The 16382-nt window shown below is 39.4% G+C and overlaps 1 protein-coding gene across 1 annotated transcript; it reads left to right on the top strand.

Annotated features, from left to right (window-relative positions):
• The first annotated feature begins 5599 nt into the window (after window positions 1–5599).
• On the top strand, window positions 5600–15890 carry LOC136235394 (protein CELLULOSE SYNTHASE INTERACTIVE 3). Its single transcript, XM_066025048.1, has 7 exons — window positions 5600–5798; window positions 6053–6249; window positions 6829–9942; window positions 10345–12889; window positions 13676–14130; window positions 14727–14843; window positions 15473–15890. The coding sequence occupies exons 3-7, from the start codon at window positions 6829–6831 to the stop codon at window positions 15623–15625; spliced, it is 6384 nt and encodes a 2127-aa protein (XP_065881120.1). The 5' UTR covers window positions 5600–5798; window positions 6053–6249; the 3' UTR covers window positions 15626–15890.
• Window positions 15891–16382: the final 492 nt, after the last annotated feature.

Below are 16382 nucleotides of genomic sequence, written 5' to 3'. Positions count from 1 at the left end.
TAAATTTTAATAATGTTATGATTTTAATGTTAGAATCCGTTGTTGTTTGCCATTTTTTGTTATATACCACTTCGCGAATTAGCTTCAAAACATATCCAGCATTCGCATATGCGAACTAAATTCATCAAGCAAAACAAACTTCAGCTTCGCAGGCTTCGCATATGCGAACTAAATTCATTAAGTAAATCCAAACATTAGCTTTGCAGGCTTCGCATATGGTCGAATATGCGAAGTCAGACGGGATGGAGACAGACGCGCGTAAATATTGAGGGTATTATGAGAAACTCACATAAAATCAGTCTAGATATGTAGTAGGATGAGTAAATAGGTTAAATATGTAAATGGGCCTCGCATTTGATCCAGTTTTGTAATTTTCCTTAAATTTTATCTTTAACATCATAAATAGTGCTATAATTAAGTGTTTAATGTTAACAACATGAGTCAATTTTAGACAGCGTTATAAATATAATTTTTATTCTCGTGTTTTATATTAGTTGTATACCACTTTAAGAAATTATGTTTTTTCAATATAGAGTTGTAGATGAAATAATTCTAAGCTCGATGAAATATTAAATTTAATATATATTTTTGTGCAACGCATGCAACATATAAAATCACCTTTGACGACTTCAAAAATGACATATTTTAAGAACTACTAATATTTTAAGCAACTTTAATTCTTCAACTTTTTTATTTTGAGATTGTTTAGATGATGTTTGGTAAAGAGAGAGAAAGTTAATGTTTAGATAGAGAAAGTTCCAAAAAAGATGATTTTCGAAAATCGAAAATGCAGTTCCATAGAAAATATGACATTGAACAACTTTAATTTTTAAAAATTTTCATTTTCAGATCGTTAAAGATGGTTTTAATAGCATTAATCCAAGTTTGAAACCTCAATCCTTGTTTTGACAAAAAGTAAACCACAATCCTTTATCTGAAAATTAGTGAAACCACAGTGGTTTTATTTGAACTTTACCCTTTATTTTATTTTTTTTTGGTAAACTACGAGGGGCTACGCCCCAGAACACAAACAAAAAAGAAAAACTAACACGGGACAAGACGATCAAAACTGACACATTGAGTGTCATCGCGCAGAATATCCTGGATGCCTGCAGGAGGCGCATCAAACTCATGACGGCCCAATAAGAGAGTCCCTGCGAAATTCGCTAACCAGTCTGCAGCTTTATTAACTTCCCTGTAACAATGAGCAAAACGAACATCCCAATCATTCTCCTTAAATCTTCTACATCTCCGAATCAACCAGTCGAAAGAATGCGGCATTAAAATCTCGGCATTCATTAAACCCACAACCACTTCCGAATCAAGCTCAACTAACACCTTTCTATACCCCTTACTCCAACATAACTCCAGCCCAATAAAACAGCCCCAAATCTCAGCTAAGAGAGCGGAGCAAATCCCCAAATTCACTGCAAAACCCCCCTTCCAATCACCATTGTTGTCCCGCAGCAAACCACCAGCAGAAGCATGACCAGTAGACCCTTTACACGACCCATCCGTGTTGAGTTTAATCCACAGAAGCTCCGGCGGACTCCAAGCGATAGAAATGAGCTGCTTACTAGTATGCAAACCATCTCCAAGAACATCAAAAGCCTTAACATAATCTCTGGCTTGAGGTAGAATAGAAATTAAATCACACCTGAAACTCACCTCGCCTTCAAAGACCAAATTATTGAGAAACCTCCATAAACTCCAAACTGCCGCCGTAAAAACAGTCCGCCAAGGAAGCTCGGACAGCAACTGATCCTGCGCAAGGTTAACGACCAGCCACTGTTGAAGGTCAGCAGTGAAAAAACTTCTTCGTTGATCCGTAGGAATCACGCCCAACCAGATCTGCCTCGCCCGACTGCAATCACGAAGCGCATGAAGCTCCGTCTCACTAATACCGCAAACCGAACACCCATTAGAAACAACAATATGTCTTCTTTTTCTATTATCATTACACATAATTCCACCATTAGCAAGAATCCAGAAGAAAGCTCGAATACGTTCCGGCACCTTCAAAGCCCAAATTAAATTCCACACAGCATTGGGCGGAGTCAAACCGCGAGCTTGCTGAAGATGGTACCCCGAAGCAACCGTATAACGACTCGATTTGGAATGCATCCATAAAAAATTATCCACGCCCATCTCCTCACCACAAATACCAAACGCAGCAATTCGTAACACCCAATTTTGGGGCAGCTTATCAGACAGCTCATCCCAACGCCAACCACCATCATCATTATAATAAGAATACACACTTCTAGTATTATCCATCACAGAAACCGTTCCGATAGCATAATTGATAAGGGGGCTATCACTACACCACCTATCTAACCAAAAAAGAGTGGACTTGCCATCATTAATAGACTTACCAATGCCCTTATTAATCACAAACACCGCTTTAACTAAACTCTTCCAGAAATAAGAATCAACATTCCTATAAGAGAGAGTGTCGAGAGCACATTGAAACAAATTATACTTAGCACCAACAACCTCCATCCACAAAGCAGGAACTTCCGTCATCATCCTCCAGAATAACTTCGCAAGCATTACGAAATTGAAATCTCACGTTTTCCGAATTCCCAAACCCCCATCCACTTTTGGGCAGCAGATAGTCTCCCATTTAACAAGGTGCATCTTCCTCTTCTCATCCGCAGAACCCCAAAGAAACTGCCTATTCAGCATATCTAACTTATTACAAATACCCATCGGCAACAACGTGGTTTGCATAGCATAAGTCGGGACAGCCGACATGACTGACTTGACAAGAGTAACTCGCCCCGCAAAAGAGAGCTGTTTAGCTTTCCAGCCCGACAATCGAGCATTTACCTTGTCCATAATGAAATTATACGTGGCTTTCGTGACTCGTTTATGCACAACAGGCATTCCGAGATACATACCTAGATCCTCAGTGGCCGTGAAACCCAACTCCGCACAAACAGCCCCACGAACTTCAGGATCCGTATTAGGAGAGAAAAAAATCCGAGATTTTGCCACACTAACTCTTTGGCCAGAAGAAGAACAAAAAAAATTCAAAACACTATCAATAACATTAGCTTGTGCTTCACTAGCTTCTGCAAACAACAAAATATCATCCGCAAAAAACATATGCGAGATAGGAGGGCCATTACTCGTAGGCTTAATAGGCTTCCACTGGTTCTCCATGATCGAGTCAAGAATAAGATGACTGAGACGCTCAAGGCACAAGACAAACAAGTACGGGCTCAGAGGATCCCCCTGACGTAACCCTCTAGTCGGGGTGAAATCAGGAAGCCTCTCACCATTCCACAAAACACTCATAGCCGAAACCGCAACACACTGCAGAATGATATCAACAAACTTTGCTTCTAAACCGAGAACCAACAAAGTTTGACGAACAAAACACCAACTAACCCGATCATAAGCTTTCTCCAAATCTAGCTTTAGGGCCATGTAGCCCTCAGCTCCAGTTTTCTTCCGCATAGAGTGCACAATTTCCTGAAGAAGAATAACATTATCTGAAATCTGTCTCCCTGGGACGAAACTACTTTGAGTTGGACCAATAACTTTCCGCAGAAAAGGCTTCAAACGATTCACAATACACTTCGTAATCACCTTATAGCTCACATTACATAAGCTAATGGGGCGGAACTGAGAAAGACTCTCTGGGCTTTTAATCTTTGGAATCAAAGTAATAAGTGTCTCGGTTAAAGAAGGATCAATAGCACCCTCAGTTAAGGCAGCCAATGCTAAAGAACCCAGCTGCACACCAACCCGACTCCATAACTTCTGATAAAAAATAGCTTGGTACCCATCCGGCCCCGGAGCCTTAAGGCCATTCATTTCAAAAAGAGCTTTTCGAATATCACACAAATTATACACCCCATGAAACCGAGACAGCTCCACATGATCCAACGCCGGAAAGGAATGACTAGACCGAAGCTCCAGCCGAGAGTGATCTTCCTCTGTATAATGAGTCAAAAAGAAATCTGTCACCATAAGTTTCAGGTTTACATCATCCCAACACCATACTCCATTCGCATCTCTCAGCCCATCTACTCTATTTCTCCTCCGCTGCACAATCGTAGAGGTATGGAAAAAATTAGTATTTCTATCGCCGTGACAAATCCAATTAACACGAGATTTCTGCATCCAAAAAATCTCTTCTTGTAATAATAACTCATTAATCTCATTAAGAAGAGTTTCCTCAAGATTCAAAAGAGCATCTGAAACCTGAAAGCTTAAATGCCTTTGAACCCCTTGTAACCGCTGCAAAAGGCACTTCTTGTGATAAAAAATATTCCCAAAAACTCTAACATTCCAATTCTGAAGCAAAGGAGTAAAACGATCCAGCTCCCCAATCATTGCACTCAACCCATTCCAATTTTGATCAAAAAAGTTCAAGAAATTGTTATGAGTAAGCCAAGCAGCCTGGAATCTAAAAGGTCTAGTAGGCCGAGCAGCCTCAACCATCTTGAAGTCGACCATAATAGGAATATGATCAGACCCATTACGAGGGAGGTGACGGACAGCAGCCTCGGCAAACAGCGTGCGCCAGCTAGCATTGCACAAAGCACGATCCAGACGACAAGCAACTCTCGTACGAACAGTTTTCCCTCTGAACCACGTAAACGGCGGACCCGTATAACCCATATCAATAAGATTCATGTCATTAATCCAATTGGAGAAAACACCACATCTATCAAAGGACCCAGGCACACCCCCCATCTTCTCACTAGCCGACGAAATACAATTAAAGTCTCCCATAATCAGCCACGGATTCAAAATAGAAGACTGCAACGCAAGCATCTCAAAGAAAAACAGACGCTTATTCAGATTCTGAGGACGGACATAAACAAAAGAAACTTCAAAAGGAGAGCCCATATAGTTCCCATCAGTCATACACCCCTCCACGTGAAGAAATTGTTTATTCTTAATTTTGATAGTAATGTTAATACGTTCCCGATGCCAGAACATCCATATACCACCACTAAAACCTTCAGTTTCAACTACTTCCACATCAGAAAAATTTAATTTGCGACACAAATTGACAGCATAAGAACCAGCCCTACGGGGCTCAACTAACACAAGGATCATAGGATCACTAGACAAAACCATGTGATTCAGTGCTCTAAAGAAAGCACGACCTCCAGCTCCAAACGCGTTCCAAATAATAATCATCATCATCGTAAAATGAAAGAAGAACACACACACAACCAAAAACACACATTAAGCAGAATGAGCAGCAACCTGCTCAACACCACTTCCAACTCCATCAATTAACATATTAGAACCAGCAACATTAGCTACTGTGCCATTAGGATCAGTTCTAGAACGTTTACCTCGGATATATATTTACAGTGAAGATAATAATAATTAAGAAACGTATTTTATTAATAAATTCTAAAATTGGTTTGGTAGTGTAAATTATTCATTGCAAATGTAAAAAATATTTTGTCTCTTGACTGAGAGAAGATCCAATCTAAAGGTGTTCGAACAGTTTCAAACTGAAAAATGGAAAAACTATATAAAAAAAATTGATCTTAATTTATAATTCTAAAATATAAATAATATAAATCTTAAAAAATGGGTTAAAATAGAAATATGGAGGTAGAAAATCAACACGCACACAAAGAGGCAGAAGGGAAAGAGAAAGGAAAAGACTCAGAGTCTCTCACTCCTCTCTCCGTACTTCGCCATTGCTCCTTGCCTTTCCTCTGTTTTCTATCTTGACCTCTCTATCTCTGTTGCTCACTCTTTTTACTTCCATTTCGGCCAGTTCGTTTGAGTTACTTCCTGGTTTTTGAAGTTTTCAGGTACTTTCTGATTGTTACTTTTTTTAGTTTTGTCATCTAATTTTGCAATCAAGGATTTGTTTAATTGTTACGTTTTTTGATAGGTCGGAAATGTTGCTTCTCTTTGCCCTAGATTCTTATGTAATGCATTTGTGATCTGATCCCTGGACTGATTTTAATTTATTTCAGTCATCATATGTCGACTATTTAACTGAATTCATTATTTAAAATTGATTATTTTTTCTTAATTTTGTTTTCTTCGTGCTTGTCTTTAGGAGGAAGCTTCAAGTTTGAATTGCCCGTGAGGTTGCATTTTTTTAGTATTATTTTATACATATTGGAAAGCCAAGCTTTCAGCAGTTAAAGTTTTCCGTGATGGGAGGGTAGAATTTGTATGTTGATCGAGTCTACAAGGCTGGTTTATTCCTAGCTCAAAGGAGGGAGCTCTCTGGCACTTGCATTGTTTGGCGAGGTATTGCAATTTTTAGCTGTTTATTTCATCTTTTATTTTGTTTTTCCTAGATATGAAGTATTAGTTGTTATATGCATCGGTTGTGTGCATGTGAATCTTTATTTTTTGATCTAGGATTCAGCTCTTTGCTGTTATTTGAAGGAGAATGGAAAGAGATACTGAAGTTGGAAAATAGCATTACTGTTTAATTTTAGGTTTTAGCTTAACAGTTGCAAATTCGATTGTGAGAATTGCACAGAATTGGTACTAAATTTTTAATATCAATTTGATTATTAAAGAATACTGATTGATAAGGACATTTCGTATGTAAATTGGTTTTATGTCCACGTTTTTTTTTTTTTTGCTAGTGAATTATTGTTTTGGGAGCTCAAGATTGGGTTTGGAGGTTGTGTTTTTTGTCTAGGAGCTTAGATCAAATTTGACACTGATCTATTTACTTATCTATATGTGCAATTAAAATGTTAAGCTGCGATTTTACTGTATATCAAGTGAAGTGTGGGGTAAAGTTGCATGTTGGAAATTGATTGGTTTCTTTGAATGCTGGGTATCTAAGGAAGCTAATGTGGTGCTTCGATGCAGATGTCAAAGTCTCCCTCCTTTGACCTGAGCGAGCATTTATCTACTCCAGATGGGACATCTGAAAGGATTGACCCGGAGGATACAATGGCTACAGTTGCTCATTTTATTGAGAAGCTTCACTCGGGATCATCTTCACCAAATGAGAAAGAACTTATTACGGCACGCCTACTTGGTCTTGCCAAAGCTAAAAAAGAGGCAAGAACTGTAATTGGTTCTCATACCCAGGCAATGCCATTGTTCATATCTGTTCTCAGGAGTGGCACTCCAGGGGCAAAAGTTAATGTTGCTAGAAGTCTTAGTGTTTTATGCAAAGATGACGATTTACGAGTGAAGGTACTCCTCGGGGGCTGCATCCCACCATTACTCTCACTTCTAAAATCTGAATCAATTGATGCAAGGAAGGCAGCAGCTGAGGCAATCTATGAAGTTTCCTATGGGGGACTTTCAGATGACCATATTGGTATTAAAATATTTGTTACGGAGGGTGTAGTACCAACCCTGTGGGACCAGCTCAATCCACAGAACAAACAGGACCGAGTAGTAGAAGGTTTTGTTACTGGGGCCTTGAGAAACCTCTGTGGTGACAAAGATGATTATTGGAGAGCTACCTTGGAGGCTGGAGGAGTGAATATCATTGTGGGTCTTTTGTCATCTGATAATGTTGCTGCCCAGTCCAATGCAGCTTCTCTCTTGGCTCGTCTGATGTTGGCATTCAGTGATAGTATCCCCAAAGTAATTGATTCAGGTGCAGTTAAAGCGTTGCTTAAGCTTGTGGGTCAGAATAATGATGTTTCTGTTCGTGCCAGTGCTGCCGATGCTTTGGAGGTTCTTTCTTCGAAGTCAATAAAAGCTAAGGAAGCTGTTGTAGATGCAAATGGAGTCCATGTTCTAATTGGGGCTATAGTGGCTCCTTCTAAAGAGTGCATGCAAGGAGAGTCTGCCCAGGCTCTGCAGAACCATTCAACACGGGCTTTAGCAAATATTTGTGGTGGGATGTCTGCTTTGATACTTTATCTTGGAGAACAATCACACTCACCTCGCCTTGCTTCACCAGTTGCTGACGTGATTGGAGCACTTGCGTATGCTTTGATGGTTTATGAACATGATTCCAGTGTCAATGAAGAATCTTTTGATGCAACAGAGGTGGAGGACGTATTGGTAAATCTTCTAAAGCCTCGTGATACAAAACTGATTCAGGAGCGTGTCCTCGAGGCTATGGCAAGCTTGTACGGGAACATCCACCTCTCAAGATTCCTTAATCATGCTGAAGCAAAGAAGGTCCTTATTGGACTCATAACTATGGCTGTTGGGGATGCACAAGAGTACCTTGTAATTTCGTTAACCAGCTTATGCTGTGATGGAGTAGGAATATGGGAGGCCATTGGCAAGAGAGAAGGAATTCAGTTACTCATATCATTATTGGGTTTGTCCAGTGAGCAGCATCAAGAGTATGCTGTTCAGTTGCTAGCAATCTTGACTGACCAAGTTGATGACAGCAAATGGGCTATCACAGCTGCTGGTGGGATTCCTCCACTGGTGCAGCTGTTAGAGACAGGATCACATAAGGGACGAGAAGATGCAGCACATGTTCTCTGGAATCTGTGTTGCCATAGCGAAGATATACGGGCCTGTGTTGAAAGTGCTGGAGCTGTCTCCGCATTTTTATGGCTTCTAAAATGTGGTGGAGCAAAAGGCCAAGAAGCCTCAGCCAAGGCACTTAAAAAGCTTGTCAGGACAGCTGATTCTGCAACTATTAATCAGTTATTAGCACTGCTTCTTGGGGACTCTTCTGGCTCAAAAGTCCACACAATAAGAGTTCTTGGTCATGTACTTACAATGACATCACTCAAGGATATTGTGAATAAAGGATCTGCTGCTAATAAAGCATTAAAATCTCTTATCCAACTTCTTAACTCCTCAAGTGTAGAAATTCAGGAGTATGCAGCTTCTGTTCTTGCTGATTTATTCAGCACGAGGCAGGATATATGTGATAGTCTTGCCACTGATGAGATTGTGCATCCTTGCATGAAGCTTTTGACAGCTAATAATACTCAAGTATTTGCAACACAGTTGGCTCGAGCTTTGGGTGCCTTATCTCGTCCAACAAAAGCCAAAACAATAAACAGGATGTCATACATCGGAGAAGGGGATGTTAAACCTCTAATCAAGTTGGCTGAAACTTCTTCCATTGATGCTGCAGAAACTGCAATTGCTGCACTGGCCAATCTTCTCTCCGATCCTCAGATTGCCGCTGAAGCTCTGGCTGAAGATGTTGTTGCTGCTTTGACAAGAGTCCTTGGAGAAGGAACTGCAGAAGGTAAGAAGAACGCATCTCGGGCCCTTCATCAGTTACTGCAGCATTTTCCAGTCTGTGATGTGCTCAAGGGAACTGCTCAATGTCGTTTTGCCATTCTTGCAATTCTTGATTCTTTGAATGCAGTAGACATTAATGGGACTGATACTGCTGATGCTTTAGAGGTAGTTGCACTATTGGCTAGGACAAAACAGGGTATGATCTCCACATTTCCTCCTTGGGCTGCACTTGTTGAAGCACCCTCGAGCTTAGAGTCTTTAGTGTATTGCCTTTCTGAGGGCCCCCCTGTACTGCAAGATAAGGTAATAGAAATTTTGTCAAGGCTTTGTGGGGATCAGCCAGTTGTGCTAGGTGATCTGTTGATTGGAAGAACAAGATCCATTGGTTCTCTTGCTAATAGAATTATGAACTCCTCTAGTTTGGAAGTGAGAGTTGGAGGGACTGCTTTGTTATTATGTGCTGCAAAAGAACATAGACAACAGTCTATGGAAGCACTTGATTTATCAGGATTTACAAAAGCTCTCACGTACACTCTAGTGGATATGGTGACACAAAATTCACACTCTTATTCATTAGAAATTGAAGCCAAAGCTACAAGAGGTTTTTTTGAAAGATCATCCTTTCAAGAAGGGGATGATTTTGATGTTATTGATCCAGCCACTGCTGTAGGGGGTACTATTGCCCTGTGGCTGCTATCAATAATTTCTTCTTTTCATCCAAAGAACAAGCTCATCGTGATGGAGGCTGGTGGACTAGAGGCACTTTCTGACAAGCTTGCAAGATATACTTCCAATCCTCAGGTATGGCCTTGTTAGTGTTTGGAAGCGTTTTGTGCCGAGTATTTCCCCACTGCCAAGCTATAGATCTTTTATTGTGGTAAATTGCTGAATTTCAAGATGAGCAATAGTTAGAGCAGGTCTTCTGATAAATTTTATCATATAACTGAGAAGAAAATCAAAAGTTGTATGTGCAACGAGTGTTAAGTTTATGATTGACAAGATTGAAGGGGCTAAAATAGTTGCCTCATTTGCTTTTCTTTTTTTTTTTTTCTCATAGATGAGGGGTTTTAGTTTTTTTTTTTTTTTTTTTTGTAGTCTTTCATCTGATTTTGGTCCTACTACATAGTGGGTTATCTGGGATTCATGATTGCTTTCTCAAAATTCATCTTCAATAATTGGTGCTGAAATTTTGTATTCTTACAGGCAGAATTTGAGGATACAGAGGGCATATGGATTACTGCTTTGCTGCTGGCCGTTTTATTTCAGGACTCAACTGTTGTGCAGTCTCCTACTACTATGCGGATCATACCTTCACTTGCTCATTTGCTAAGATCCGATGAAATGCTTGATAGATTTTTTTCTGCTCAAGCAATGGCTAGTCTGGTTTGCAATGGAAGTAAGGGAATAAGTCTTGCCGTTGCAACCTCAGGTGCTGTTGCTGGGTTAATAACATTAATTGGTTACACAGAAGCAGATATGTCAAACCTTGTTGCTTTATCAGATGAGTTTTCTCTTGTACGAAATCCTGATCAGATTATTCTGGAACGCCTTTTAGAAATTGAAGATGTAAGAAATGGATCCACCGCACGCAAATCTATTCCCTTGCTTGTGGATCTGTTGAGACCAATCCCAGACAGGCCAGTTGCCCCTCCAGTTTCTGTTCAACTATTAATCCGAATTGCAGAAGTTAGCGATACAAATAAATTAATCATGGCTGAAGCTGGAGCGCTTGATGCTTTAACAAAATATCTCTCTTTGAGTCCTAAAGAGTCCACAGAGGCATCTATTTCTGAACTGTTGAGAATCCTGTTTAGGAATCCTGAAATTATCCAATATGAAGCGGCCCTTAGTTGCATGAATCAACTCATTGCAGTTTTGCACCTTGGATCTAGGGATGCTCGATTTAGTGCTGCAAGGGCTCTTCATGAACTTTTTGATGCTGAGAACATTCGAGACTCTGAATTTGCTCGCCAGGCTGTTCAGCCATTGATTGACATGCTTAATGCTGCATCAGAGAGCGAGCAAGAGGCTGCTCTTTCTGCCTTGATCAAATTGACTTCAGGAAATACTGTAAAGGCAGCTTTATTCTCTGATTTGGAATGTAACCCACTTGAAAGTTTATACAAAATATTACAATCTGCATCTTCCTTGGAATTGAAGAGAGATGCTGCACAGCTTTGCTTTATTCTGTTTAGCAATTCCAAATTCAGAGCAGATCCAGTAGCCATGAGATGCATGCAGCCTTTTATGTCACTTATGCAGTCTAATTTGAGTTCGGCTGTGGAAGCTGGGGTGTGTGCTTTTGAGAGATTGTTGGATGATGAACAACAGGTGGAGCTTGCGGTTTATGATAATCTTGTGGATCTTCTTGTTGTCATGGTTTCTGGGACAAACTATCGACTTATTGAAGGAAGCATCTGTACTCTAATAAAGTTAGGTAAAGATCGGGCCCCTCGCAAATTGGATATGGTCAAAGCAGGTGTAATAGATAAATGTCTTGAGCTACTCCCTATTGCCCCCAGTTCATTATGCGCTGCAATTGCTGAATTGTTCCGCATTTTGACAAATAGTGGTGTAATTGCTAGAAGTTCTGATGCAGCAAGCATAGTCGAACCCCTTTTTATGGTTTTGCATCGTCCTGATTTTGGTTTATGGGGTCAGCACAGTGCATTACAAGCACTTGTAAATATTTTAGAGAAGCCACAGAGCCTTGTAACACTGAAACTTACTCCCAGCCAGGTTATTGAGCCCTTAATTACATTTCTAGAGTCTCCTTCTCAGGCTATTCAGCAGCTTGGCACAGAATTGCTTTCTCATCTTCTTGCACAGGAACATTTTCAACAAGATATCACGACAAAAAATGCAGTTGTGCCACTTGTAAGGCTTGCAGGAATTGGGATATTGAACCTTCAGCAAACAGCAATAAAAGCTTTGGAAAAAATTTCCACTAGCTGGCCGAAGGTGGTTGCTGATGCTGGAGGCATCTTTGAGTTGGCAAAAGTTATTAATCAGGATGATCCTGAGCCGCCCCTTGAACTTTGGGAAACTGCTGCTTTGGTTTTATCCAATGTCCTTAGCTTTAATGCACAGTACTACTTTAAGGTTCCTCTGGTGGTTCTTGTGAAAATGTTGCAATCTACTCTTGAGAGTACTATTAAAGTGGCATTAAATGCTCTGATCATTCATGAAAGAACTGACGCTTCAAGTGCAGAGCAGATAGCTGAAGCTGGTGGTATAGAGTCTTTATTGGATCTCTTAAGATCTCATCAGTGTGAAGAGTTATCTGGAAGACTACTTGAAGCTTTGTTTAATCATATTAGGGTACGAGAGATGAAGGTTTCCAAGTATGCTATTGCACCTTTGGCACAGTATCTGTTAGATCCACAAACCAGATCAGAGACCTGCAGGTTACTTGCTGCTTTAGCTATTGGCGATCTCTCTCAGCAGGAAGGACTTGCCAGGGCCAATGATTCTGCTTCAGCATGCCGAGCTCTGGTAAGCTTGCTTGAAGATCAACCATCTGAAGAAATGACAATGGTGGCTATTTGTGCTCTGCAGAATTTTGTGATGCACAGTCGGACTAACAGGAGGGCCGTTGCAGAAGCAGGTGGCATACTAATAGTTCAGGAATTGCTGCTGTCTCCTAGTGCTGATGTTACTGGGCAAGCAGCCATGCTTATCAGATTTTTATTTTCTAACCACACGCTCCAAGAATATGTGTCAAATGAACTCATCAGATCATTGACAGGTAAGTTCAAAACTAGTTTGTAGCACATTCTTTAACTATTTGTGGTGAAAGTTGGCTCGAAAACTTAAAATGCAAGGACTTGAGTTTTCCGGTTCTTTTGCTGTTTAATGAGTAGCTTTATCTTAAAGTTTATATTTAGAGACCTGAATTATTAGTGATGATTGATGAAGAATCGTGCTTGAATTAGATTTCAGGGGGTGTATAAAAATGATAGATTTTTTACTTGTTTCACATTCTCCCTATAATGTACATCTAGATTCATGAATCTACCCAATCAAAACAGCTTGTAAATGGTTAAATCGACAGGCACCGGCTTTTCAGTCAAACACACGTTTACACAGAACCTGACAGATGTGAGAAGTAAAGTCTGCTCATAGGTATGACTCATATAACGAATTTAACAGTGCCGGTCCTCCATTCTGGAAGCTACTAACGTAATGCCATGCTTATTTAGGTCCACTTGTTCTTAATAATTTTTATGAGTGCTTTCTTTTGTTCAGCTTCTGTAGATAATAGACTTGTGTAAAATCCAGTGACACTTTCACTGGATTGTGGATGAGAAATAACATATATTGGTGAAGTCGTAACCTTGCTTTTTTGATAGAAGAAGGATGAATTGTGAGAACTGCCTGTACATGATGGTATGGTATAGAACGTCTCAAGAATTGCCCACCTGATTTTTAGTACTCCGTTCGTACTATAATTTTGTGCATTATATTCATTGTGTGCCTCTTTTTCCCTTAGCTCTCATCTAAATGAGGAAACCTGTTATAACTGTTGTTTCAGCTGCGCTCGAAAGGGAATTGTGGTCCAACGCAACCATCAATGTTCAGGTCTTAAGAACCTTGAACGTCATTTTCACCAATTTCCCTAAGCTCCATGTTTCTGAAGCAGCTACACTTTGTATCCCCTACTTAATCAATGCACTCAAGTCAGGTAGTGAAGCGGCTCAAGAATCTGTATTGGACACCCTATGCTTGTTAAGACAGTCTTGGTCAGCTATGTCAATAGACATTGCAAAATCTCAAACAATGGTTGCATCTGAAGCTATCCCAATTCTGCAAATGCTTATGAAGACGTGCCCACCAAGTTTCCATGACAGAGCAGATCTTTTGTTGCACTGCTTACCAGGTTGTTTAACTGTTACCATTAAGCGTGGGAACAACCTTAAGCAGACAATGGGAAGCACAAATGCCTTCTGTAGATTGACAATCGGCAATGGTCCTCCTCGGCAAACCAGGGTAAGAGCTTTTTGAAATGGTCTGTACAAAGTAAACCAGTTTCTTTGCAGTCAGGGGTGGCAATTCGGGTTGGCGTGTCATATTTGTGTAACGCTGTCTATATATTCTGTGCAATATATAGACATATGTGCCAAAAGTGATAATTGTATTGAACAGGTCGTGCCAATCGAGTTGTCTTTGTAAATTCTGTTATCGTGTCAGAAATTGCCACCCTTATTTGCAGTTGGCTTATTCTGAGTTGCATTACAAGAATCTGGTTATGGTTTATTGCCGTCCAGGCTATAGTAGAAACAGGTTTAAGAATGTCATTCTTGTTTTAAATGTTTTGTCTACACCTAGACTGGATGTGCTGTCAATATCTAACAGGACAACACAATTTACAGACACAACCCGCTTGACACAACCTGTTTGACACTACTATCATTTTTGTGTCATTTATGTCATATACAATCATGTGTAATATATATATCGTAACACGATAGCCCGTTTTTGACATCCCGGACTGCCATATCTACTGAAGAATTATTGCATGTTCATTTTCTTATCCTTACCTGCAACTTAGATTGCATATCACAACAAGTCACTATATTTTACAGGTTGTGAGCCACAGTATTTCCCCAGAGTGGGAAGAAGGGTTCACATGGGCTTTTGATGTGCCACCTAAGGGACAAAAGCTTCACATTATATGCAAAAGTAAAAACACTTTCGGCAAGGTAATTAGTATTTTAACTTTATGAATTTATCAATGTTCATCAGCATATTGACCTGCCTTCATTTAAGCAGCAAAAAAAGAAAAAGGATACGAGTCAAATCTGACCCTACATTTTTACCAGGAAAATTAATTTTACCCTTGAGCGTATAAAATAACCCATGTTTGCCCACATGACTGAAAGTTTAGCTTAATGGGTTAGATTTGGGAACTTTCGAGATGCTTCCTTGCAAAAGAAAAGCCAACCCAGTCTGTAACTCAACCTTCTCATCCATGGCAGTATTATTTATTCGATGATAAATGTCAATCCAGGACACCCTCATGATAGAAAATCTAGTTTAATTTTACTTACTGTAAATAAATCCTGACGAAAATTAGTGACAGAATTCTTGGAAAATGGTAAATTTGAACTAGGATTTCTACCATGACGGTAAAATTGAGTCGTTTTATACAGTGAGAGCAAAAGTGAGCTTCCCCACTAACCTTAGGGGAAAAATTGACCCCGTTCCAAGGAAAGCTGAATCTCATTTGATGCATATGGTGCAACACTCATGTTATGTAGCAATTGCATTAGTTTGTTCTTTGAACATTTGTGTTTACATATCCTTATGGAGATTTGATGGATTTTTTCAGTCAACTTTGGGAAGAGTGACGATTCAGATCGATAAAGTTGTGACTGAAGGTGTTTACAGTGGATTGTTCAGCCTGAATCATGATAGTAACAAAGATGGATCTTCCAGAACCCTTGAAATTGAGATTATCTGGACGAACAGGACATCAGAATGATCTCCTGCACCTGCTAATATGCGTAGGATAATTTTACTTCCCCGATTTCAGGTACAGGAGTGAACTCAAATGAGGGGAGAATCATTATTGCTCTTTTCATCTAATGGGTCCTGCATTTAAATGTTTAAATAGTTTGAGGTCCAATTTTGTAGAAAACAAAACTTATGCTGTCTGAAATGTAAATTATGCAATAAATTAATTTGCAAATGTAAACAGAAAAGGAGTTGAATATGAAAATATGGAAGCTTTTAAGCCGTTGGTTGTACTGTAAAGATCACACTGTAGGTATTTGAAACTCTGAAGCATATTTTAGAAAAAGTTTGTCATGGAAAAAAAAATCTAACAGTTCCTCACTTGTAATGGTGAGTTTGGTGGTAAGAAAAGGGTTCTTACTAAATATATGTGTATATATTCATAATTTGAATGTATTAGGATTCGTTGGTTTTTAATTATTTAATAAATAATTACTTATCTTAGATTTCAAAAATTATTATTATTAATGATTAATGATGTTCAATTTAAATTTTAAATTAAATACAGTTTTATTATCAAATAAGCAAAAAATATTAATTTTGACTTGGACTACCAAGTTTTAATTGATTTTTTCAAGCAAATAAACACTTGATATATTAATTTTAAATGCTTACTAGCATTATCAAACAGCTCCTTAGTTTCCCTATTTTCCATCCATGCGCAAACATGGCTATTAGTGAGATATTGATACGGAATTACTCAAGGTCCTATAATCCAGACTATG

This window comes from Euphorbia lathyris, chromosome 7, assembly GCF_963576675.1.
Source record: "Euphorbia lathyris chromosome 7, ddEupLath1.1, whole genome shotgun sequence".
NCBI lineage: Eukaryota > Viridiplantae > Streptophyta > Magnoliopsida > Malpighiales > Euphorbiaceae > Euphorbia > Euphorbia lathyris.
The sequence above is the reverse complement of the archived record's forward strand: the minus strand, read 5'-3'. Positions and strand labels throughout refer to the sequence as shown.

What these genes read in the sequence shown, in the direction of transcription:
- LOC136235394 (XM_066025048.1), top strand. Translation starts at nt 6,829, where the DNA reads ATGTCAAAGTCTCCCTCCTTTGACCTGAGCGAGCATTTATCTACTCCA. An exon ending in ACTCATCAGATCATTGACAG is followed by an intron (nt 12,890 to 13,675) that starts GTAAGTTCAAAA and finishes CTGTTGTTTCAG; the next exon opens with CTGCGCTCGAAAGGGAATTG. An exon ending in GTAAAAACACTTTCGGCAAG is followed by an intron (nt 14,844 to 15,472) that starts GTAATTAGTATT and finishes GGATTTTTTCAG; the next exon opens with TCAACTTTGGGAAGAGTGAC.